At 36.8% G+C, this 26479-nt stretch overlaps 1 protein-coding gene across 3 annotated transcripts in view; it reads left to right on the top strand.

The window, feature by feature from the left end:
- The window catches only part of LOC134382600 (cytochrome P450 2C9-like), a 55251-nt gene extending 28992 nt beyond the window's left edge, over positions 1–26259 (top strand). For all 3 annotated transcript variants that reach the window (XM_063103300.1, XM_063103299.1, XM_063103301.1), the window contains 4 exons: positions 10124–10265; positions 13106–13293; positions 24280–24421; positions 26078–26259. In XM_063103300.1, the coding sequence (XP_062959370.1) occupies positions 10124–10265; positions 13106–13293; positions 24280–24421; positions 26078–26259 (654 nt within the window). The remainder of the gene's footprint in view (positions 1–10123; positions 10266–13105; positions 13294–24279; positions 24422–26077) is intronic.
- The last annotated feature ends 220 nt before the right edge of the window (positions 26260–26479 follow it).

Raw genomic sequence — 26479 nt, 5'->3', positions numbered from 1 at the left:
TAACTCCTGCCATATACAAAAATCAACTCAACATGGATTAAAGACTGAAATATAAGAGTGGAAACTATTAAACTCTTAAAATAAAACATAGGGCAAACACTTCAGGATATAGGACTGAACAAAGATTCTGTGAATATGACCCCAAAAACACAAGGCAACAAAAGAAAAAATTAAAAAATGGGATTATATCAAACCAAAAACCTTCTGCACAACAAAGGAAACAATAAACTGTGTGAAAAGACAACCTACAGAATGGGAGAATATATTTGCAACCTGTACATCTGACAAAGGATTAATATCCAGAATGTACAAGGAACTCAAACAACTTAACAGCAAAAAAATAAGTAACCTGATTTAAAAATAGGGAAGTGTGGCTGAATAGGCATTTCTCAAAGGAAAATGTGCAAATGGCCAGCAGACACATGAAAAAATGCTCAGCATCACTAGACATCAGGGAAATGCAAATCAAAACCACATTGATATCATCTCACCCCAGTTAGACTAATTATTATCAAAAAAGACAGAGAGTAACCAATAGCAGCATGGATGTGAGGAAAGGGAAATGCCCCTAAGTTACAGTGTGACTGTAAATTAGTGCAACCATTATTGAAAACAGTTTGGAGATTCCTCAATCAACTATAGATAGTACTGCTATACGATCCAGCAATCCCACTTCTGGGTATATACCCAAAGGAATTGAAATCATCTTGTCAAAGGGATACAACTCCTATGCTTATGGCAGCTCTATTTACAATAGCCAAGAGTTGAATCCAAGCTAAATGTCCATCGACAGACAACTGTATAAGGAAAATGTGGAATATACACTCAATGGAATACTACTCTGCCATAAACAATGAATGAAATTCTGCCATTCACGGCAGCATGGATGAACTTAGAGAAAATTATGTTAAGTGAAATAAGCCAGGCACAGAAAGAGAAATACCCCATGCCCTCACACATAAGTGGGAGCTTGAAGAAAAACATGAATAAATTTTTAAAAAAGAAGAAAGAAAGATACAACCATCATAATTGTACATTGAACTTTCAAAAGGAGAGAAGAGAACTAGGATTACCAGAGGTGGGAAGAGGGAGAGGGGATTGGTGAAGGACTGGTGGAGGTCCATGGGAAGTGACCACATTGTATAATGCTGAATGTGCTGATTGTCCTTATTTGAGCATCATATATTGCGCACAGATAATGATATTCAGCTTGATACCCCACATGAATATGTACAATCAGTTTTGTTTTAATAAAAACATCTTGAAATGAAATTCACATACCATACAACTGAAAATTTTTCTTGTACCCTATAGAGGTGTACGGTTTATTCACAATGTTGTGCAACCAGCAGCACTCATTGTTTCAAAACATTTTCATCACTCCACACAAGCATACCATATACACTAAATGATTGTTTGCTATTCCTTCACCCCATCATGTAGTAAACTTTCATCTGCTTTCTGCCTCTGTGGACTTGACCATTATAAATATACCATATAAAAGGACTCATAGCATATGTGACCATTTGTTTCTGGCTTCTTTCACCTATCATAATATTTAAGTTGTAGCATGTCTCAGTACTGTGTTCTTCCTGTCTGAAAAATATTTCATTTTATATACACGCACACACCAATTTGTTTATCATTCATCTGTTGATGGACATTTGTGTTATTTCTACGTTTTTGCTCTTATAAATAATGCTGCTATGAACATTTGTGTACAAGCTTCTTCATGGAAGTGTTTCCATTTTTCTTGCGTACATTTCCAGGAGTAGAATTGTGGGGTCATATGGTAATTTTATGTTTATCTGTTTGAGAAACTGCTAAACATTTTTACAGTGAATGCACCATTTTATATTCACACAAGCAATGTACAAGGGTTCTTATTTTTTCACATAATTGACAACACTTTTGCTTTTGTAACTTTTTTTGTATATTAAGGCCATCCTAGTCAGCATAAAGTGTTATCTCATTGCAATTTTGACTTGCATATTCTTAGTAATTAGTGATATTGAACATCTTTTCATGTGCTGTTTCCCATTTGTGTACCTTTGGAGAAAAGTTGGGAAGTTGAGTCTTTTCTCTCCATTTAGTTTCCTCCTTTTAGTGGATCAGCTTTCACAATTGAGTATGACTTAGCTTCACAAGTGTCATAAATGTGCTTTATCATGAATTTGAGGACTGGCTTTTCCATTTCTGCAAAACTGGCTACTGGAATTTTGATAGTGACTGCACTTAATCTTTAAGTTGCTTTAGGGTGTATTGCCATACTAACAACATTACATATTCTGATTCTTGATCATTTTATGGTTTTCCATTTATTTTGGTATTCCTAATTTTTTTAGCAACATTTAATAATTTTCAGTTTATGAGTCTTTTACCTCCTTCATTATAGATTCTTAAGTATTTAACCTTTTGTATGATATTGTAATTGTAGTTAATTTTAATTCATTTTCAGATTGTTCACAATTGTTGTATAGACACACAACTGATTTTTGTGTTGATCTTGTATGCTGAAATTATGCTGAAATAATTTATTAGCTCTAGTTATTTTTATTGTGGATTGTGGGGGGTTTCTCTATATAGAATCATGTTATCCTAAATAGACAAAGTTTTACTTCTTCTTTTCCTACTTAAATGTTTTCTATTTCTTTATCTTGTCAAATTGCTCTGGCTAGGACTTCCTGTGCTATGTTGAATAGAAGTGGTGACATGGACAACCTTGGTTGTTTCCCCCTGATTTTAGTGGATCAGCTATCACAAATGAGAATGATTTAGCTTTGGAAGTTTCATAAATGTATTTTATCATGATAAGAAATTTCCACTGTATTTATAGTGTTCCAAATGTTTTTATCATAAAGCGTTTTGAATTTTGTCAAATACTTCTTCTGCATCGATTAAGATAATAATGTAGTTTTTTTTCTTTCACTCTAATAATATGGCAATTGTACAGATTGATTTTCTGTCTTTTTTGTTTGTTTTGTTTTGTTTTGTTTTTTTGGTGCCTGGCTGGTACAAGTATCTGAACCCTTGACCTTGGAGTTACAACACCACATTTGAACCAATTGAGCTAACTGGCTAGCCCTGAGTAATTTTCTTGTTGAACCACCCTAGCATTTCCAGGAATAATACCACTTGGTTTTGGTATACAATCTTTTTAAAAAATTTTAAAATCTTGGCAAAATATGCACAACATAAAAGTTGCTATATTCACCATTTTATGTGTACAGTTTAATGGTATTAAGCTCATTCACATTTTTGTGCTACCACAACCACTATTTATCTCCAGAACTCTTATTACCTTGAAGAGTGGAAACTCTGTACCCATTAAACAATAACTTCCCATTTATTCCTCCCTTTAACCCCTGGCAAGCACCATTCTACTTTCTATCTTTATAAATTTGATTAGTCTAGGTATCTCATAAAAATGAACTCTTACAGAATTCGTCTTTTTGTGACTGAATTTTTTTAACTTTGCATAATGTCCTCATGTTACATTTATGTGTAGCATGTATCAGAAATTCTTTCCATTTTAAGGGTGAATAATATTCTCTTGTATGTATATACGACATTCTGTTTATCCACTCATCTGTTGATAGACACTGGGGTTACTTCTACCTTGTGGCTATTGTAAATAATGCCACTGTGAACATGGTTGCACATATACCTCTTTGAAACTCCGCTTTTGGTTCTTTTGGGTAGATACTCAGATGTAGAATTGCTGAATTATATGGTAATTCTATTTTTAATTTTTTGAAGAACTGCCACTCTGTTTTGCATAGTGCTACACCATTTTACATGTGCACCAACAGAACACAAAGGTTTTGATTTCCTTGCCAACACTTGTTATTTTCTGTCTTTTGTTTTTTAATAGAAGCTCTCCTAATGGGTCAGGCGGTATCTCATATGGTTTTGATTTGTATTTCTCTAATGGTTAGTGACATCAAGCATTTTTTTCAGGTGCTCATTCACTATTTGTATACTTCTATTCAAGTCCTGTGCCCATTTAAGAACCAGATTGTATAGGTTTCTGTGCGTGTGTGTGTGTGTAATACTTTGAATGTGCTGTTGGACTTGGTTTACTAATATTTTGTTGAGAATTTTGCATCTATATTCATAACAGATGCTGGTCTTATTTTGTAGCATCTTTATCTGGCTTTTGTGTCAGGGTAGCACTGTAGAGTGTGTTAGAATGTATTCTCTCCTCTTCTAATTTTTAAAGAATTGAGTAAGATTAATTTTAATTCTTTCTGAATTTTTTGGTAGAATCCACCAGTGAAGTCATTTTGTTCTTTGCCTTTTTGGGGAATTTCTGATTTCCAATTCAACGTCTTTGCTTATTGGGTGTTCTCATTTTCTATTGCACCTTGAGTCAGTTTTGATAATTTGTGTGTTTCTAGGATGTCTTCCATTTATCTGGATTATTGAATTTGTTGGTGCACAACTGTTTATTGTATTCTCTTATAATCCTTTTTATTTCTGTGAAATCAGTAGTAATGTCTCTGCTTTCATTTCCAATTTTTGTTATTGGTGTCTTCTCTCTTTCTTTTTATTTAGCCAGTATAGCTAATGGTTTGTCAATTTTGTCAGTCTTTTTGAAGAACCAAGAATTGGTTTTACAAATTACTTTTGTGTTTGTTTTTGTGTTCCCTTTTTCATTTATCTCTGCTTCCTTCTGTTGGGTTGGAGTTTAATTCATTGTTCTTTTTCTGGTTCCTAGGTTGTAAAGCCTGTTCTTTATTGGAGCTGTTTCTTTTTTAATAGAGATATTTACACCTATAAATTTTGCTCTGAGATCGGCTTTTGTCACATAACCTTATTTTGTCATATTAAGTTTCATTTCCATTATCTCTCAATATTTGATAATTTTCCCAGTGATTTCTTCCTTAACCATTGGTTGTTCAAATGAATGTTGTTCAGTGTCCAATTTTGTTCTCTTATTGATTTCTAGGTTCATTTCAGTGTGGTCAGAGAATATAGTTTGTATGATTTTGATCTTTTCAAATTTGGTGAGAATTGTTTATGACCTAACATGTGGTCTATCCTGGAGAAAGTTCTATGTGCACTTGAGAAGAATGTTTATTCTGCTGTTGTCGAGTCAAGTGTGCTGCATATGTCTGTTAGTATAGTTGATATCTAGTGTTGTTCAAGTCTTCTATTTCTTTATCAATCTTCTGTCTAGATGGCCTATCCATTATTGAAAGTTGGGTATTGTAGTCTCTCACTATTATTGTAGAACTGTCTATTTGCTCCTTTAATTCTGTCAATGTCTGTTTTACATATTTTGGGGTTCTTTGAGTGAGGTAAATACATTATAAAGTTACATATTCTTGATGAATTCACTTTTTTCTCATATAGAAGAATCTTATTTGCTTCTTTTAACAACTTTTGCTTAAAATCTCTTTTGTATGATATTAGTATAGCCATCCCAGCTCTCTTTGGTTACAATCTGGATGGGAAGTTGTTTTCTAGTCTTTCACTTTCAACATATATGTGTCTTTGGGTATAAAGTGAGTCTCCTGTAGATAGCATAAAGTTTCTCTTTTAAATCCATTCTTTCAATATCTGCATTACAAATGGCAAGTTCATTTTATTTATATTTAAAGTGATTAGCCATATTAAAAAAATTACTTCTGCCGTAATGCTATCTTTCTATATGCCTAACATCTTTTTTGTTCAATTCCTTCAGTATCGCCTTACTCTTTGCTTAATCATTTTTTTTTCTAATGAAATGTTTTGATTCACTTTTGATTTCTATCTCTGTATATTTTTAAGTTTTTTTCTTAATAGTTACCATGTGGATTGTTGTTAACATCTTATATATCTTATTACATACTGATTTGATGGAAATCATCATGTTGAAGGGATACCTGCACTCCTATGTTTATTGCAACTCTATTTACAATAGCGAAGAATTGGAACCAACCTAAATATCCATTTATTGATGAGCGAGTAAGGGAAAGGTGGCAGATATACACAATGGAATACTACTCTGCCATAAGAAGAATGAAATTCTATCATCTGAACCAACAGAGGTGAACTTAGAGATAATTATGTTAATTGAAATAATTCAGGCACAGAAAGAGAAATACCACATGTCCTCACTCACAAGTAGGAGTTAAAAAATGAACACATCAATAAAAAAGAAAGATACAACAATCACAATAATTCATTGAACTTTCAAAATGAGAGAACTGAACCAAGGCCACCAGATGTGGGAAATGAGAAGGGAGAGGGAGGTTAGTGAGTAATTGGCAAAAGTCACAAAAATGACTACATTGTATGATGTTGAATATACTAATTATCCTGACTATATATAATTATCACACGTTGCACATTGGTACTGATATTCAATGCTGTACCCCAAAGATATGTACAATCAATTCCATTTCAATAATAATAGAGAATAAATTACTGGTTTGAATTTATATAAAATTGATACCAAATTAGTTTCAAATTGTATACGTTAGCTCTGATCTCATCCAACTCCATTCCCCCTTTGTGTTGTTGTTTCAAATTACATACTTATACCTTGTGTGTCATGCATTTTTATCATAGATTTATAATTATTGTTGTAAATCATATAGAAACATAAAGAGGGTTACATACAAATATATAGTAATATTAGCTTTTACATACACTTATATAATTACTCAACAGAGATATTTATATTACTATTGCTTTGATTTATTGTTTACTGGCTTTTTTTAATCAGCCTGAAAGCTAAGTCCCTTTAGCATTTTTGTAGGTGAGCTCTACTAGTGAAGAACTGTTAGTTTTTGAAAAATCCTGAAATGTCTTAATTTTTCCTTTATTGTGTAAAGATAGTTTTGAAAGAAATACAGTTTTTAGTTTACTTGTTTTTTTCTGTCAGTGCTTTAAAGGTATTCTTCCCCTGATTTCTGGCCTTCATAGTTTCTGAGGAAAACTCAGCTATTACTTCTATTGAGGATCCTTGTACAGGTTGAGTAACTTCTCTCTTGCTGCATTCAACACTCTCCGTTTATCTCTGGTTTTCAACACTTTAGTTAAAATAGGCCTTTGTATGAGTCTCTTTGGTTTTATCCTCCTTGGAGTGCGTTGAGCTTGAAGATATATACATTCACATCTTTTATCAGATTTATAAAGTTTTCAGCCATTATTTCTTCTAATATTTTTCTCCTCTTTTTCTGACTCCACTCTCTAGTGCTTCTGCAATGTGTATGTTGGTACACTTCATGCAGTTCCATTGGTCCTTTAGGTTTTGTTCATTTTTTTGTTTGTTTTTCTTTCTGCTACTGAAACTGGGTAATTTCCGTTGTCCTATTCTCATGTTTGCTATTTGTTACTTCTGTTTGCTCCAGTCTGCTGTTGAACCCCTTTAGTAATTTTTTTTTCTTTCAGCTATTGTATTTTTAGCTCCAGAATTTCCATTTGGTTTCGTTTCATAATTTCTTTCTCATTGTTGACATTCCTGGCTTTGTAATTCAGTATTCTCCCAATATCTTTAGTTCCTTGTACATAGTTCTTCCAATTTTCTGAGGATATTTAAGACATTTACTAAAGGTTTTATCTTGTAAGTCAAATTTCTGGGCTTCTTTAGAGATGATTTCTGCCAAAATTTTCTTTTTTAAGTGTTAATAGGCCATAGTACATGTTTGTTTTGTTTTGTTTTGTTTCTTTGTTTGCTTCTTGGTAGCTCTGTAGTTTTTTAAAAACCTAAAATTTAGTATATTGTAATATGTCAACTCTGAATATAAGGTGGTTTTTTTTGTTTGTTTTGTTTTTTTTTACTTCCAGCAATTACTGGTGTTCCTTGATGAAGGCTCCAGTCATCAATTTTTTAGTGACTATTTCAAACTATTTTTGTATCTTTTGTTATGTATAATCACTTGAATCTCTTTTCTGCTACCTCTGCAGTCAATCAGTGACCTGACACAAATTTCCTTAAGTTCCTGGATCCAATAACAAAATAACAGAAAAGAAGTCATTCTGTTTCTTTAAATTCCCAAATCCAATGACACTGGGGAAATTGCTTTAGCCCATGGGGATTGTGTCAGCCCATCAGCAATCAAAAGACACAATGCTGATTTTTGAAGGAAAAAAAAATGTTTCTTTTTTTTGGATTGTGATTTTTAAAAAAATTTATTGTAACAAAGTTGATTGTACATATCTGTGGTGTACAGAATTGAACATCAATACTCGTATGCAATATGTGATGCTCACATCAGAATAATTATTATATTCAATAATATACACCATCATTGCTATTTGTGGCCCTTTACCCATTTGTAGGACAAGGTTTCTAATGCCCAGTCTAGCATCAGTGATCTGCTCAGGTACATAGTACACTATGCCCCCAAACTTCCCACCACAGTGGTAGGTTATGAGGAATGTTAGCCTCTATACAAGATGTCTAATTTACTGAAATTTACCTCTTTCTTCATCAAACATTCCTTAGATGATGCAAGTGTTTGACTAGACTCCAGAGTCCCCAAATAATTTCTTCATACATATTGTACAAGGTCACTGGTTGTTTATGTGGAGGAACTCATTGCTGAACTTCCTGATTTACCATTTTTGTGATATTACTCTCATAATGCCATCATAACATTAGGATTTCATACTGTGACATCAAATGTATTTTCATTTATTTAGGTTTTATTTTATTTCTTTCAACATTATTTTATATAGTCTTGTTTAATTATGATAGGTTATGTGCATGTAACCCTTAAATCTCCAAATTCCCTTCAACAGATGGAAATATAATTATTGATTTGTGAGTGCACTACTTCTCTTCTGGCTTAAGAGTAATTTGAAGTCGATGAGCTTAGAATACTGTGTGAAGCCGACATTACTGTGGAAAATGACCGTCTTTGTCTTGCAAGGGAATGTATTGAGAGGGGTTAGTTAATCTTCATGGTGCTGATTAAATAATATTAGACATGCCGTAGGTTACCTGCAGATTATAAAAGCATTATTAATTTAATGCTTGCTGGTTAGAAAATAATATATTTGAATATAAATGATCCTCTGTAGTTTATATTTAAAATTGCCCCCTTGTCACTTCTGTGACATATCATCTTTTCAGGTCCAAACCAAACTTACTTATCCCTGTCAATTGCTTTCTCTCACCCAAATTTCTATTCATGGGAACTCCATTCATGAGTCACTCAGCCTGAATATATGCATTACTCCTACAATTTCCTTTATCCCTGATGGGCAGTTAGCACCTCAAACTCTCTATCTTCATGGCAGTAATGACTCTTTAATTTGTATATCCTATTCATTCCTGCATTTGTTCCCTGTACCAAGTTGCCCAATTTCTCCCATCTGGACTACAGTAATGCTGGCTTCATCTTGTCTTTGTGACCCCAATCCCTTTTCGTATAATTCATTTTAGATTTTGCTTCCATTTTAGCTTTTGCACAATTTCAATTTCATGATGAGTCTGCAGGCAATATTGAATTTATGTCAATTTTTGACAGAAGAAGAGAATTCACACTCTTATTTCAGGTTTATAACATCTTTATGCTGTGACCTTTATTTACCTATTTTGATTAATTAAGATTGTGTTTGCTTCTAAATAAGAGAAAATCTGGTTTATAATGGTTTAAACAAGTGGTGGGTTTATTTACTTCAAATAGAAAGATTTTCATGGTGGACCAGTGTACAGATAATATGTTAGCCTTGAAGCATCAGAGAGTCACATGCCTTCCATTTTTATTCACCATATTTGGTATGTAGGCTTCATTTCTTTGGTTAAATCCTCACATCCCAAGATGATGTCCACTTTACCTCCTAATTCACATCTGTGTTTTACGTGAGAGGGAGAAAATAGAGAAGGAGCACCAATAGGATTCTACTTATAGCTTTGTGGGAAAGTAATATGCTGCCTGGCTCACCAAGCTGCAAAGAGTCTCATGAATGGAAATTTTTGACAAGCAAAGAATAATGGAGTAAGAAATGAAGTTCAGGCCAATTGATCCATAGTCTGTGCTATACCATGTAGTAGTTTTTCTAACAATAGACTTTCCAGTTTCTGTGTTGGCTAACTTTACAGCAAGGTGAGTTATTTGGGATTTTGTGCAGTTAAATGTGCTTATAAATAATTAGTGAGGTAATTGTATCAAATCATTTTTAGGAAAAACACAATCAGCATTCTGGATTCACTATTGAAAATTTGGTATACAGTGTATCTGATTTGTTTGGAGCTGGGACAGAGACAACAAGCACCACCATGAGATATGGACTCTTGCTCCTACTGAAGCACCCGGAGGTCACAGGTAAGACCATAGCTGAGGAGCACAGTGAATTTCAGCAAAGATGTGAAGACCCTTCTAATGCCCTCCACATTGTTTCTCTTAGAGAGACTTCATTATTAAACTTCTGTGCTACCATCTGTAATCTGTCCAATTTAAGGATGTGATAAAATGGGGCATCTTTGCAGAATACAGGAGGGTGACTGAGAAGAGTGAAGGCAGCATGGCAGTAGGAAAAGCAATAAAGCTCTGGTGCCATGTCTGGATGTCATGGGAGGTGATTCATGGCATGCAGAGCCAGCATCAATTTGCCTGGATTGCGTGTTGGTTTTATTACAAAAAGGCCACCTTTAACATAGGTACCTTCTTGCAAATACCTTTCCTCATTCTACAAATTGGGTGTTCTAGTACTGGGGTAGGAAAAGGGAAACTCTGTTTATTGAAACATTAGTGGAAACTCTAGAAATTTAGTGATGCTGCCTGAGATAATTTCCAGCCTGTGAAGAAATCTAAAATTTAGATTCATAAGAAAGGTGTTTCTGCTTAGGCAGAAGATATACCAAAAGGAATTTTAATATTTCAGAAGTCTTTTGTGATAAAACTAGTGGACTCACGATAAGAATTTGGTGGGGGGATCTGTCAATGATTCTATCTTTCACAAATTATTTTACTTTAGAAATTTATCTTTAAATATTTCCCATTATTCAGCAGATAAAAAACATGCTCTTTGCCCCCACCCGTGTCAGGATCCCACTGAAATGGCAATAACCGAATTACAAATGAGGATTAGTCCTTTTAAAGTCGGTGGAGAGAAGTGCAGGAAACAGCCAAGAAGTCTTCAGAATTTTTTTGAAGCACAGAGAGCAGATTGAAGGGTGATCACTAACTCAGCAAACTGGATGAAGTTGTAACCTAATTGTCAGAAGAGGAAGCTATATCAAGGAAGAAAAGCCAATCTGTGCCCCTAAAATCCCACAAGGTTCTGTATTTATTTGGAAGTAGCAAGTGTCAGAGAAGGTAGAGAATAAAGCTGACAAAGGAGTCTCTCCCTGCCCATGTTCCCTCCATGACTCCTTTTATCCGGTAACTGATTTTCTCTCAAGAAAAACAAAGGCTCACTCTTCAGAGAAAGTGAGTCTGAGAACCCCTATACTGGGGACACTGGGCAGTGACAGGGAAAGAGTGAGATGTGGGGCTGGAAGAGAATGTTTCATAAGAATCCTCTTCTTGAATTCAGAGACTCTTAGCACTATTCTCCATCTTGCTTCTGGAAATTCAGCAGCCAGACATACCCTTCAGAGAGTGCACAGCTCTAGAGAAAAGATCGTTGTATTTTTCCATCTAAATCAAAAATTCTTTCCATTTGTCCAGCACAGTGAATAAAATAAAAAATATCCTTCCCAAGGTACAGGGTTATGAATTTTCAAAACACCAGTATTAAAAAGAAAATCATAAAAACTTTCAGAGAGCTACCAGATCATATATAAAGGATTAGGATTTATAACAGTATCAGAATTCTCAAGAGTAACTATTAGCTCATTTATTCATGGACAAAGGGTATCTTCCAACCTGCACATTTGCCAAAAACATTATCCCCTAGTTTTCCTTTTTCAGAAGAATACTGGAGGATGTGCTCCATCCAAATGTCTGAAACCAAGTCAGAGTAAGTCATGGGCTCCAGGGATCAGCAGGCCTCATGTAGGAGAATGAGACTGTCAGGGAGGCTGCTGGACACCAGGCCTAGAAAACACCCACCTCAGAAAGGACCAGGTGGACAATGCAGGTGTGAGGGCAGACCCCAAGAACAGAAGAGAAGTGATGGATTTTATGAGGTTTCTCAGTAATTAGGAAATTGTTATGAGGAGTTTCAAACATCTGCCTGAGTATTTGGAAATAATTCTAACTCAGGAAACAAAATTATGAATAGAAATAAAGAGACATGATTAAGTCCAGGAAAATGCCAAAAATAAACGTTATCTCAGTGGTCTTACCAGGGAACCATGTTTCTATAGTCGGAATCATGTGTATTATAAATATTGATATATCCTAAATTTTGGCCTAAATATATTCTAGAAAATAGAGTGGGGAGACGTGTGTTTATGTATCTGTGTGTGGGTGTGAGTCCAAATATGAGGTGAAGATGGAGATTAGAATTCTCATTTCTCATACCAGAAAATGATTAATATTGTTGAAAATGGATAAGCGAAAAATAGAGTTGTTATTTATTCTGAGTTGCTATTTAGAAATATGAATCTAATTTTTAGAAGAAGCTACTAGAATGTTCAAAATGGCCACATCTGGGAAGTGGGGATTTGAAGACAGTACCATAGTTAACTGCACGCACACACAGACACACACGGACACGTAAACATGCACAGAAACATACATTACAAATAGGTACTTTAGCATGATTTAATTCTTTTTAACTTTTTCTTCATTGGCAGCTGGTTGGTACAGGGATCAAAACTTGGACCTTGGTGTTAACACCCCACTCTATCCAATGAGCTAACCAGCCATCCTGAATCTAATTTTTTAAGCACCATATAATTGTTTTGAAATAAAATTAATATCTGATTCCTGTTTTTCTTTCTGCAAGACAGTATTTTCTTGACTTAAATATATGCTAACAATATTTTCAAACATTTTATCATTTCTATTTGCATTACTAATGTATATGCTTATATATGTATGTTCAGATTTAATTAATGGCACAATTATATTATTGTATTATAGCAATCTTCCCCTATAATTTATGTTTATAATGCTGGTGGAACACCTTCATAATACTTCATGTAATCCTGAATTGCTACCACAAATGTGCCATTTTTCTCCTTTTCCATCAGTTCTTCCTTGTGTCTTATCAGCTAAAGTCCAGGAAGAGATTGGCCGTGTGGTTGGCAGACACCGGAGTCCCTGCATGCAGGACAGGAGCCGCATGCCTTACACGGATGCTGTGGTGCATGAGATCCAGAGATACATTAACCTCCTTCCCACCAACCTGCCCCATGCCGTGACATGTGACATTAAATTCAGAAACTACTTCATCCCTAAGGTAACATTGTTTCTCACACACTATTCCTCAGGGTTCTTGAAGTTCCCAAAGTCACAGTTTGGTTCCAAACCTCTATCAACAAAGATGGGAGAAGAGCAAAACTCATACATGTGGTAGCTTAATGGACTTTATGCTGTTTACAGTTTGGGGCTCTAAAGCTTCGTAACAGATCTTGATATCTTGTACTGTATCTATAAATTTGCTCTGCTTTTTTAGGATTGTTTTGGCCACTCTTAGGTGTTTGCATTTTCTAATAAGTATTAATTAAAAGTATCAGTTTGTCAAATTCCCAAAACACTGGGATGTGATGTGTTTTCAGTGAAGTGCCTTGTAAATCTTTTGTTAGGTTTGTGGTTCTTCCATTTTCTGTACCTGGAATATATTAATATAATAGATTTTATTATACTGATGAACATATACCCAAAAACCTCACTAAATTTACTAATCATTATTAATATTTTTCCTGTAGATTCCTTTTGAATTTCTATGTACATTATCCTGCTATCTGAGTTAATACTTGTTTTATTTCATTTTCCAATTCTTGTGTCTTTATTTTCACTTTTTTGTATTATCACACTGGCCAGGATTTCCAGGATAGCATTGAAGAGACTGGTGATAGTGGGTGGGGGTTTAAGATCTCAATACTGAGAACGATATTTTTAAGTACATTTTGGCAGTTATTCTTTATCAGATTATAGAAGTATATCATTTTCTGTTATTTTTATATAAATTTTTATATTGAAAATATATCTAATTTTTTCATATTGATTCTCTTCATATACTGGTATGATTGTATGAGATGGCTTCCCATTCCTCACTAAGTGTACATAGTATAGGTAAATGCACAGCTGGATATGATTTGCTCCATATTATTTGGGGCTTCTTTATTCATACTTAAAAGAGATTTCAGTCTTTGATTTTTCTTTTTTTAAAAAAATTATGTATTTATTAATATTTTCATTTTCTTACATTCTAAAATGTTTTTGCAAAGCAGTTGTGGAGAGGGGAGAGGAGAAGGGGAAGGAAATAGGATGGGAGGAATAGGAAGGAGGGGAGGCTTGGTGGAGGCCCGTGGCACCCTCCTCATTCTGTCAAGGGTGACCAAGGGGTTTCGGGTGGTGGCTTGCTGGTAGTTGCTGGGCTGGTTGCAGATGTTAGGGCAGTGTGGCTAAGGTCATTAGCTGCCTGCTGGCTCTGGAGCCAGTTGTGCTTCCTGTATTGATTCAGTGGTTGTCACTGGGCTGGTTGTGGACATTGGGGGGCCATGGCTGAGGCCCTCAGCCCAACACTGCCCAAGCTTGGGCACCCAGGGTGCTTCTGGTGGCAACCTGGTGATCATCACTGGGCTGGGTATAGTTGTTGGGGGGTTGTGTCTTTGGCCAATGGCCCTCCCCTCTTCCTGGCTTGGGAGCGCAGGGGCCTTCCCATCCTTCTAGGTTTTGCAGGTGTTCTTTGTGTTCTTTGGTGGTGTTAGACCTTTACTAGCTAATATCAGAATTTGTCTCTGATCTCTGGGTATTTTGTTTTTTCTTTTAGTTCTATGTTGGATTATACACTGTTCCCACCTCTTAAACCCTGCACTGGAACTATTCTGTTGTTCTTTGCTTACTTCTAGAAAGGGCGAGCTTCCTCTGGGGACCTGCACTTGAGCCCTGTAGTTGACCTAAGTTACTTTGCTGTTAATTTCCTGGGGAAAGCTTTTTGTGCAGCTCAGGTTGTAACTGTTGACCTTACAAGTACTTCCAGGTCTTCTGAGTTCCAGTAGACCTGAATTGTGTAGAAACTCTGGTCTAGGCTTGAGTCTTTTCAGAAAACTGCACTCCCTGCAATTCTGTATTCCTGACCAGTCTACCCTTAGTGGACCTGTGCTGATTGGAGGACAGCTGTCCATGATGTGCCCCAATGTTCCCCCAGTGGGCCCATCTCCCTCACCACCTGCACTCCAAACTCTTCCCATGGGGTGGTCCATTTTCTGGTCCCTTGTAATTGGGACCATTTGCTGGTCTTGCAAGTGGTTCCTTTTATCTCTTGTCTGTGGACCTTTGTTCCTATGTTGGTCCACAGGAATGCTGTTAGTGGTCTTAATGGCCTGGGGGCCACCAAGGCCCTTTTCTCCCTTGCCACCTCCAAGCAACTTCCTACAAAATGCACAGCTGCGGGTTTGCCACCTCTTGTACTGTGTGCTCAGCAGCTCCATCCTTGAAGCAGCCAGGGCTCAAAATAGTCGGAGTGGTCCTTTCTTTCTCTCATTGCAGCTTCTCCTGCTTTCATGAGCTCTATAGGTCTCTCCTCCTCATCCCTTGTGCTCTAGTGGCCCCACCTAAGCTGTTGCTGGCTTTTAATAGTTGAAATAGCTTTATTTGAGGGAGAGGGTGATGTTGGGGAGCATCTATTCCACCATCTTGACTGGAAGCCCCCTCAGTCTATGATTATTCTTCCTCAAAGTTTTCTTGACAGATTTCTGCTCAGGTAATGCTGGCCTCACAACATTGGGTTAGAAATGATCTTTAATGTGTGCCTGCTTCCATTACCCTCCTCTCCTTTCACTCTTCTGCTTGTGGACACTTAGTTGTATCTTAAATGAGTAAAAACTTTTGGATGAATACCTAAATGCCAGGTAGTATATATAAAAAAATGCAGTTTCAGATGATGTTTATGTTCTTCCAGAAGGATTTTATTGCCCTCTTATAGGGTGTATTAATGATATAACACTTTCTGTGCTGATTCAGCATTGGACATGATACAAACACAGTTGAAAATTGACTGTAGTTGTTAGCTTACCTCTCTTTGGTTCTCTCATCTCTGAAATCTTGAGACCAGCTTTTCTCTTAACAGCTTTACAGTGCCTTCTAACACATGGATTCTGTATTTATCTAGAAGTTCTTGTTTACATGCTTCAAGCTTCTCTACTCCAATTGAAGCTAGAGCATGTTATTTTTAAAATTAGAAATAATGTAAGTAAACATTGTATTTTCATGGGGGAAAAAAGTAGTGAAATTGGTAAGGTTGCATTTACTAATGTCATGCCATGGAGAAGAAGGAATTGATGCCTCTACCAAGAGGTAATGGGACTTGTCTTGATGATTATAGATTAGGTATAAGAGTAAGACTTCATTCCACTGTGTTTTCACCAAAGAAGTATATTTCTTAATATTGGGGTCTGAGGGTAATACCAATGAAACTTCTCTCTCCTCTTAGCACCTAAATGGTAAACAGACTGAAGAATCAGGCAGGGATTGACACTATCCCCCATCCACTGCATCAGCTTTGGGGGCTGCTTGAAGGGAGGGTTGCACCTGCTGAGCTCACCTGTTCACTCCTTTGCATGGTGGCACCTGCAGACTCTGGTGGCTTTTGAGCCTAAAGAGCACAGATCCCCAAGCCCATCCATTCCCTTCTGCCTTGGACAGCCCATTATAGAAATATGCAACACTGCATGACTGACTCCTTCCTTAGAAATCAGGTAAATGATTTTTTTTTATTCCAGAGGCTGAGGCACTGATCTAGGTGGAGATAATGGCCACATACATGAATTAGTAAACTTTTTCTTTAATGCACCAGACAGGAAATTTTTAGACTTTGCAGGCCATGCGGTTTCTGTTGCACTACTGAAATCTGCCATTGTGGTATGGAAGTAGTCACAGACACTGTGTAAACAAATGAGAATGACTACAAAAAATTTAATTTATCATTATACAATGTAGTTGATATTTGTGTCCCTTTACCAATTCCTCATTTTCCCTCCTCCTTCTACACTTCCCCCCACCCATCAAATCATATCTGTTTACTTGCCTTAACAAGTTCAAGGAATTGTTGTGATTGTTGTGTCTTCTTCCTCCTCCCACCATTTATTTGTTTGTATATTTATGTATTTATTTTGATTGGCTCCCACAAGTAAGTAAGAACATATGGTACTTCTCTTTCTGTGCCTGGCTTATTTCAGTCAATAAAATTTTCTCTAAGTCCATCTGAGTTACTGCAACTGGTAGTATTTCATTTTATTTATATATATATATACACACACATATATATATATATACATATACATATATACATATATATATACACACATATATACGTATATATATATGTATACGTATATATATGTATACGTATATATGTGTGTGTGTGTGTGTGTGTGTATATATATATATAGCAGAGTAGTATTCCATTGTGTAGATATACCACATTTTCCTTATCCTCTAATCCAATGTTGGACATTTAGGCTGGTTCCAACTCTTGGCTATTGTAAATAGTTCTGCAATAAACAGGGAGTACAGGTATCCCTTCAACATGATGATTTCCATTCCTTTGTGTATATACCCAACAGTGGAATTCTGGGTAACACGATAGATGTATCTGTAATTGCTTGAGGAAACTCCATACAATTTTCCATGAATGCTGCACCATTCTGAAGTCCCACCAACAGTGTAGGAGGGTTCCTGTTCATCCACATCCTTGCCAGCATTTATAATTCACAGTCTTTGGAAATTATCCTTCCAAACTGGAGTGAGATGGTACTTGAAAGTGGTATTGGTTAGCATTTCCTGAATGCTAAGTGATGCTGAGGATTTTTTCATGTGTCCATTGGCCACTCACATATCTTCCTTTGAGAAATGCCTATGCTGCTCCTATGCCCATTTTTAAATTGGGTTCCTTGGTTTTTAGCTGTTAAGTTGTTTGAGTTCCCTGTATATTCTGGATATTAATCTTTTGTCAGATTCATATTTTGCAAATATTTTCTCCCACTCTCTTGTTTGTCTTTTTCCTCTGTCAATTGTTTCTTTTGCTATGTGGAAGCCTTTTTGTTTGATATAATCCTATTCACTTTTCCTCTTTGGTTGCATGTGCTTTTGGGGTCGTTTTCATAAAGTCTATACCCAATCCTACTTCCTGAAGTATTTCCCCTATGTTTTTTTAAGGAGTTTTATTGTTCTGGACATATATTTAAGTCTTTAATCCATTTTTATTTTATTTTATTTTACTTTGTCAATATACAATGTGGTTGATTATACATATAATTGGGGTACAGAGTTGACTTTCGATAGTTGTGTACAACGTGTGATGCTCAGATCAGGATAGTCAGCTTTTTCATCATTATGGTACATAATCATTCTTTGTGTCCATTAACCAGTTTCTCATAAACCCCCTTCCCTGTAGACCTTCCCTCCCCTTTTCCTCCTCTAGTAACTACAGTTCTTTCCTTTCCTTCTAAAAGTTTGATATATTATTGTGATTGTTGTTTCTCTCTTTATTGTCTGTGTATTTATGGATTCAGCTCCCGCTTATGAGTGAGGGCATGTGGTGTCACTTACTGCACCTGGATTGCTTCACTTAGCATAATATTCTCCAGGCTCATCCATGTTGCTGCAAATGGCAGAATTTCACTCTTTTTTATGGCTGAGTAATATTCCCTTATGTATATATACCACATTTTCATTATCGAGTCATCCGTCAGTGGACAATTTCGTTGCTTGATCTTATGGCATTTCTGTCCGTAGTTGTTTGAGGAACCTCCATACTGTTTTCAATAACGGTAGCACCTATTTACAGTCCCATTCATCAGTTTAGGAGGATTCCCTTTTCTCCACATCCTCACCCACATTTGATATTCTCTGTCTTTTTGTTAATAGCCAGTATAACAGGGGTGAGATGGTATCTCAAAGTAGTTTTGATTTGCATTTCCCTGATAATTAGTGATGTTGAGCATTTTTTCACAAACCTTTTTGCCATTTGTATGTCCTCCTTTGAGAAATGTGTATTCAGCTCCTTTGCCCATTTTTTAATTGGATTATTCAGGTTGTTACCCTAAAGTCGTTTGAGCTCTTCGTATATTCTAGTTATCAACCCCTTACTGGGTGTGTAAGTTGCATATTATTTTCTCCTGTTCTGTTAATTGTCTTTTCATTCTGTTGATTAGTTCCTTTGCTGTGCACAAGGTTTTTAGTTTGATATAATCACATTTAATTATTTTTTCTTTTGTTGCCTGTGTTTTGTGGGTCTTATTTAGAAAGTTTTGTCTAGTCCTACATCCAGGAGTTTTTTCTCCATTTTTTCCTAGACATTTTAAAGTTTCAGATCTTGTATTTAAGTCTTTAATTCATTAAGAGTTGATTTTGTTATATGGCATGTTATTTTTTGTATGTTGGTTTTGTACTCGGCACCTTTACTTAAATCATTTGTCAGATCTAAGTGTTTTTTTGTAGAGTCTTTAGGGTTTTTAATATGTATTGGATCATGTAATCTGCAAAGAGTCAGTTTGATTCCATCTTTTCCAAAGTAGATATCCTTTGTTTCTTTTGTTTGATTTCTCTGGCTAGTACCTCCAATATGATACTAAACAGGATTGGAGAGAATGGACATCCTTGTCTTCCTGTTCTTATGGGAAAAGCTGATAGCATTTAGGATGATATTGGTTGAGGTTTTGGCATATATGGCTTTTATCATGTTGAAATACTTTCCTTCTATACCTAATTTTCTGAGAGCCTTTCTCATGAAATGACACTGGATTTTTTCCAATGCTTTTTCTGCATCTATTGATGTAATACTATGGTTTGTGTCCTTGATTTTGTCAAAGCAGCAAATCACATTTATTCACTTACATATGTTGAACCATCCTTACATCCCTGTGATGAATCACACTCGATGTGGTGTATCGTCTTTTTGACATGATGCTGTACTCTATTCACTGATACTTTGTTGAGGATATTTTTGTCTATGTTCATCAAATATATTGGGCTGTAGCTTATATTTTTGTTTGTTTCTTTTATCTTTGTCTCATTTTGGTATCAGGGTGATGCTGGCCTCATAGAATGAGTTTGGGAGAATGGCCTTCCTTTTAATTTTTTGGAATAGTTTGAAGAGAATTGGCGTTAATTCTTCTTTAAAGGTTTTATAGAATACAGCAGTAAAGCTGTCCAATACTTGGCTTTTCTTCATTGGGAGACTGAATACTGCTTCAATCTCATTGCTTGTCCTTTGCCTGTTCAGGTTTTCTATTTCTTCTTGGTTAATCTTCGTAGTTTGCGTGTGTCCAGAATTGCATCCATTTCCTCCAGTGTTTGAAATTTGTTGTTGTTTAGTTGTTTATAAATGGTCTTTAATGATTCTTTGTATTTCTGTGGTATCACTCGTAATGCCTCCTTTTTCATTTCTTGTTTTCATTATTTGCATCTTCTTTCTTCTTTTTGTAGTAAGCCTAGCTAATGGTCTGTATATTTTGTTTATCTTCACAAAAAAAAAAAAAAAAAAAAAAAAAACTTTTTGTTTCTCTGATCTTTTGTGTCACTTTTTAGGTCTCTGTTTCATTAAGTTCTGCTCTTATCTTAATTAATCTTTCTGTCTACTGATTTGGGATTGGATTATTGTTTTCCTAGTCCTTTGAGACGTAGCATTAGGTTGTTTATTTGAAATCTTCCTATTCTTCACATATAAGCCTTTATTGCAATGTACTTCCCTCAGTATTACTTTGTGAGCATCCCGCAGGTTTTGGTATGATGTGCTCTTGTTTTCAAGATTTCAATAATTTCTTTGATTTCCTGTTTAATTCCTTCTTGGACCCATAGTCTGATCAGGAGCATGTTGTTTGATTTCCATGTATTTGTAAAGTCTCCAGAGTTTTGCTTGGTATTGATTTGTACTTCTAAACAGTTGCAGTCTGAAAAGATACTTGAAATGAATGCAGTTTTTAAAAATTTGTTGAGACTTGATTTGTGATCTAACATATTTTCCACCCTGGAGAATGTTCCATGTGCTGATGAGAAGAATTTATATTCTGTGGTCATTGGATGAAATGTTCTGTAGAATCTGCCAAGCCTAGTTCTTCTAAAGTGAGTTTAAATCTCGTGTTTGTCTGTTGATTTGTTGGCAAAATGACCTGTGCAAGGCTGAGAGAGGGATACTCAGGTCCTCCACTATTACTGCATTGGACTTTATCTCTTTCTTTAGGTCTAATTGTGTTTATTTTATGTATCTTAGTGTTCTAGTTTGAGTGTATGTATATTTGTGATTATTATGTCTTCTTTCCTTTTTTTAAGAGAATTTTTTTTTGTGTGGCAGCTGACCAATTTGGAGCCTTATGTCTTCTTGCTGGATTGATTCTTTTATCATTATATGATGGTGTTCTTTGTCTCTTTTAATGGTTTTTTGTTTAAAGCCTATTTTATCTCATATTAGAATTGCTACTCCTGCTCATTTTCGGTTTCCATTTGTGTGGTACATCTTTCTTCATCCCTTCACTATTACTCAATATAAGTATTTACAGGTGACATGTGCTTCTTGTAAACAACACATCATTGGGTCTAGTTTTTTAATCCATTTGGCCAGTTGGCCTTTTAAGTGGGGAATTCAATCCATTTACATTTATTGTTGTTATTCAAAGGTATTGTCTTACTTTTGGCATTCTATCAATTTCATTGGAGTTTTAAAGTATCTTTCATTCCTTTCTTCCCCTTTTACTGTTTGTCTTCAGTGTTCCTTGGTTTTTTGAGGTGGCATGGCATAGTTTCTTTCACTTTCTTAATTGCATTTTTTTCTGCGAATGGGTTTTGTTCTTTCTTGTATATTCATGGTTACAGTTACTGCTTTTTGGTTTCCAGATGCATTACTAGGTTTCCTGTAGTTCTGGTTGTGTGGTGGTAAACACCGACCTTTTTTGTTTTTCTCGAAAATACCCTACTTCTCCTTTGTTTCTGAATGATAGCCTTGCAGGTTATAACACTCTTGGCTGGCAGGTTTTTCCTTTATGATTCTGAATATATCATCCCATTCTCTTCTGGTCTGTATAATTTCTGTTGAGAAGTCTGCTGCTAGTCTGAGGGGACTCCATTATAAATGACTTGAAGATTTTCTCTCGCTGTTTTCACGATTCTTTCTTTCACTGTTGCCTGTTAGACGATACCCATGTCTTGTAGAGGATATTTTTGAATTGAACCTGTTTGGGGATCTTGAGCATTCTGGATCTGAAAGTCCATGTCTCTCCCTACACTTGGTCAGTTTTCTGCTATTATTTTGTTGAATGTATTTTCAATGCTTTTTCCTTTCTTCTCCACTTCCAGAACACCCATGACTTGAATGTTTGTGCACTTAAGCTTATCTGATAGCTCTCTTAGACTTTCTTCATTTTTTTATTCATTTTTTTTTCCTTTTAGTCCTTCTAAGTTATTTCAAAAAATTATTTTGAAGTCCTCCAGTCTTCAAGATCAGGAGTTATTTCTTCTGATTGCTCTATTCTGCTGCTTAAACTCTTGGATGTGTTTTTTTATTTCTCTGAATGAATCCTTCAGTTCCAGGAGTTCTGTTACTTTCTTTTTAATGGTATTAATGTTTTCATAAATTTCTTCCTTCATATCCTGGATAACTTTTCTCATTTCAGTGTGTTGTCTATCTGATTCTCCTTGTATATCATTGAGTTTCCTTAAGATTGTTGCCCGGAAATACTTTTTGGTCATTTGAAGTGTTTCATGCTCTATGGGGTCTAGTACTTGAGAATTATAGTATTCCTTTGGTGGTGTCATATTTCCTTGTTCTGTCATATTTCTAGTATCTCTACATTGATGTCTGGTCATCTAGAAGAGCAATTGCTTCTTCTATTACTCTGGAGTGGGAGTTGAGGAGACAGACTTCCTCCTGTAGATGTGTTTTATAATGACCATTGATAAGCATGTTTTAGTATTGCTTCTGGGTAGATGCAGTTCTGTAGTCTGTCTGTGGGTAACTAGTTGTATTCAATGGTGGAGTTGCATGTGAGTGCCTCCATGGTTTAGGCACTGGGGTCCTTAGTGATTCCTTGCTGAGGTTAGTGACACTATGCTGGGCTGTTGAAAATGTGGTTGAGCTCTCAAGTTTTGGGGAGAAGTACCTGGGTGCCCTGTCACTCTTTGGCTAGTTGGATGACCTTGGGTGGGCTTTTTGGCCTCCTGGCTAGTGTCCTGTGACCCTGATGTGTGCACTAGGATGTATTAGAGCACTTCAGTCTGAATGGGTGACCCTGAGTGGGCTACTTGGAACCCCAGCTAGCATCCTGTTACCATGATGGGTGCACTGGGGTACACTGGAGCTTCTCAGTTTGAATGCATGACCCTGAACGGTGTTTCTCTTTCTTCTTTCCTACAGGCAGAGACTCCTCCTGGTTCCTTGCTTCCCTGCATTGGGGCTGTGTTGGTGGTGGTTGGCAATTCTCTTCCTCAGTCTATTTGGCTATCCTGGGTTTCTGCACTCTCTAGGGGTTCTGTTTGTGTCTCTTTCTGGATCAAGGCATTCATGTGAGCTGCACATGTACCTCCCACCCCCAGGTGTATTACTGTCTTGGGCACTGTAAATCCCCTTGTGGGTTGGGCCACCAGGTTGTGGGTTTGCACTCACTACCCTTTTCCTCTGGTCTCTGCTGATGATATGTCAGTGCAGTTGAGTGGTTGGCAGGCTGGCAGCACAGTATCTGTGGTTGTGATGGCAGTGGTGGCTTCTGTGTTGGCAGTGGCAGTTGCTATTAAGGCAGAACACTTTTGTGGTGCTAGTGTTGGAAGGCTGCTCTTGCAGCCATTGGTGGCTGTGGCAGTGGCAGTGGTAGAGTACCCATGTGGCAGCAGGATCTGCAGCAGCAGAGGGCCACCAATGCAATTTTGCCCCACACTCTTACCAGCAGTATCTGGGGACTGACTGCTCTCGCTTCCTGAGGTCCCCCACTTTGGACTTTACAAATGCCAATACAGACTACCATTTAAAATCATAATCTATATATGAGATGTGCGAAAACTGTCGTATCAATCTCTCCACTACATCAATTTGGAGGCCACGTTGGCAAATTCATTGACACTAGCCCTAAACTCATCCCTGTTTATTAATTGGTCTGTCTGGATGAAAATGCCATTTTTTGGACCTCAGTTTCCTCATCTATAGATAAAAAACACTCAAGTAAGTGATAATCATTGTTTCTTCCAGCTCCATGAATTCTCTATCACTCAGTTTATCTTTGTGTGTTTACTCCAGGGCACAACCATATTTACATCACTTTCATCTGTGCTGCACGATGAGAAGGAATTCCCCAACCCAAAGGTGTTTGACCCTGGCCACTTTCTGGATGAGAGTGGAAACTTTAAGAAAAGTGACTACTTCATGCCTTTCTCAGCAGGTAATAGAAATTCACTACCATTTCTATGTCAGGGTACGAGATAGATTTGGCGATCAGTTGGAACTCACATGGTGCCTCCTCTGGTGCTGGAAGAATTGCTTTTTGTACATCATCAGGAGCACCAGTCCTAATACCCACACATTTTTCCTGCACATAATACATCCTCATTGTTGGGCCACATGAGTGAATCTCATGGGAGTTGACCCAGTTCTTTCAGATTCAGAAACCTAGAGTATGGGACAATTGAATTCTGCCTCTTGATATAAAACTGAGGCACCCTAGAGCTCCTCTTTAAAGTAGAAACTCTTGTAGACAGTCCTGACCAGATATGAGAAAGGTTTCTACCTCCACAACTTTGAGTGTCTTCTCCATAGTGTCCATCAGTGCCCTTGAGCTCGGAATGGCTTCTTAAGAGGCTCACTTCTGAGTTAGTTAGGCAGATGAGTAAAGAGATCATTGAATTCCAATACAACTAGTGCTGTGAGAGAGGGAAGCAAGGATAGCAGGGGGACGGAGGCTTCAGGGTTGTGGAGAAGCTGCCTACTTCATGCTCTCTCATAAACCACAAAGAGGCATAAAATGGAGTAAGCAACATTCTAATAGCAGAAATGACATTTGAGCTGCCTCAACGGGGTCAGAGAGAATGGAAAGAAGAGGAGGCAGGACCTTTTTAAGGAGGTAATAAACCACAGGAGCAGGACATTTGCTCTACATCTAGGGTACCAGAACCTTTTCCAAATAATGACAGGGTCAGAGTAATATTGTGAATATGGCAGGATCCTTTGCCATAATTCGAGAGCAGCCTACCCTTCCTTCAGTCATGATCATACATATTGGAAACTGTGATCTCAAATCCTGAAATGTGTATGCTGAGTCTCTGTGCATGGGCTCTGGATGACTTTTGATGCCTGCTTTAAAACTGGCACTGTGGATAACAAGATGACAAGGACAGAGATCTCCCTTCAATAATTCACATTATAGCACAATAGAAATATAAATAAATAGGGAATTATGATTTCAGGTGAGCCATGCTTCAATGGAAGCATGAATATAATGTTGAGGAAACCCAGAGAAGGCAAGGTTTTATTGCTTGAGGGAATCACAAAGAGTGAAAATAGGACCTAGGCCCTGAATGTAGTACAAGCAAAGTGCATCTTAGTCAAAAAGACCAGCATGATATAGAACTTGAAGCTATATAGTGTGTTTGAGATTGATGAAGATTGTGTACAGCCAGAGCTGAGCACACTGGGTATGAAGAATGGAGGAAAGATCCCGGAACATAATACTCAAAACAGGAAACACAGAATGTGGGCATGTTTCTTGAAAAATATAGATGGACACTCGAAATGTCAAAATAGCAGTTATAATCTGAGAATACTTAATGAAGGGCATCGAGATGATACTCAATAAATATTTGTTGAATGAAGAGTGCCTGATCAGATCAGATATTAGGCTGATAGATGTTAGGTGTCCATTCTTCCATCCATCAGTCTATTCCACCGTCCTTCCAGCTATCCTTCCTTCTTCCCATCCACCCATCCATTGAATCTGTCATCAGTTACTGCATATTCCATGTGTGCCTGTCACCAACGCAGTATTTGTCCCAATCACAGTTCCACATATGGAGTTACTACCTTCTATGTTTGTCATTTTCAGGCAAACGGATTTGTCTGGGAGAGAGCCTGGCCCGCATGGAGCTGTTTTTGTTCCTGACCACCATTTTACAGAACTTTAACCTGAAATCTCTGGTTGATGCAAAGGACCTTGATACCACCCCAGTTGCCAGTGGATTGGCATCTGTGCCGCCGTCGTACCAGATCTGCTTCAATCCTGTCTGAAGAAGGGCAGATTGTCCACTGCTGCTGTGCTGTTGTCTGCAACCTTCCCTCCTCTGGGGCGTTGGCCACCTCCTTCTACTACTGGGTTTTCCTTCTCTGACCTCTTTTCTCACATTTGCCATTACCTGAAGATCAAATGAATACCCAACCTTCATTAAGGAGAGTTTCTGAAGTTTCCCTGCACAAATGCACCTATTTCCTATATTCTCTAAAATTTGTG

Source organism: Cynocephalus volans, chromosome 7 (assembly GCF_027409185.1).
Source record: "Cynocephalus volans isolate mCynVol1 chromosome 7, mCynVol1.pri, whole genome shotgun sequence".
NCBI lineage: Eukaryota > Metazoa > Chordata > Mammalia > Dermoptera > Cynocephalidae > Cynocephalus > Cynocephalus volans.
This window is presented reverse-complemented; position numbering and strand designations above follow the sequence as displayed.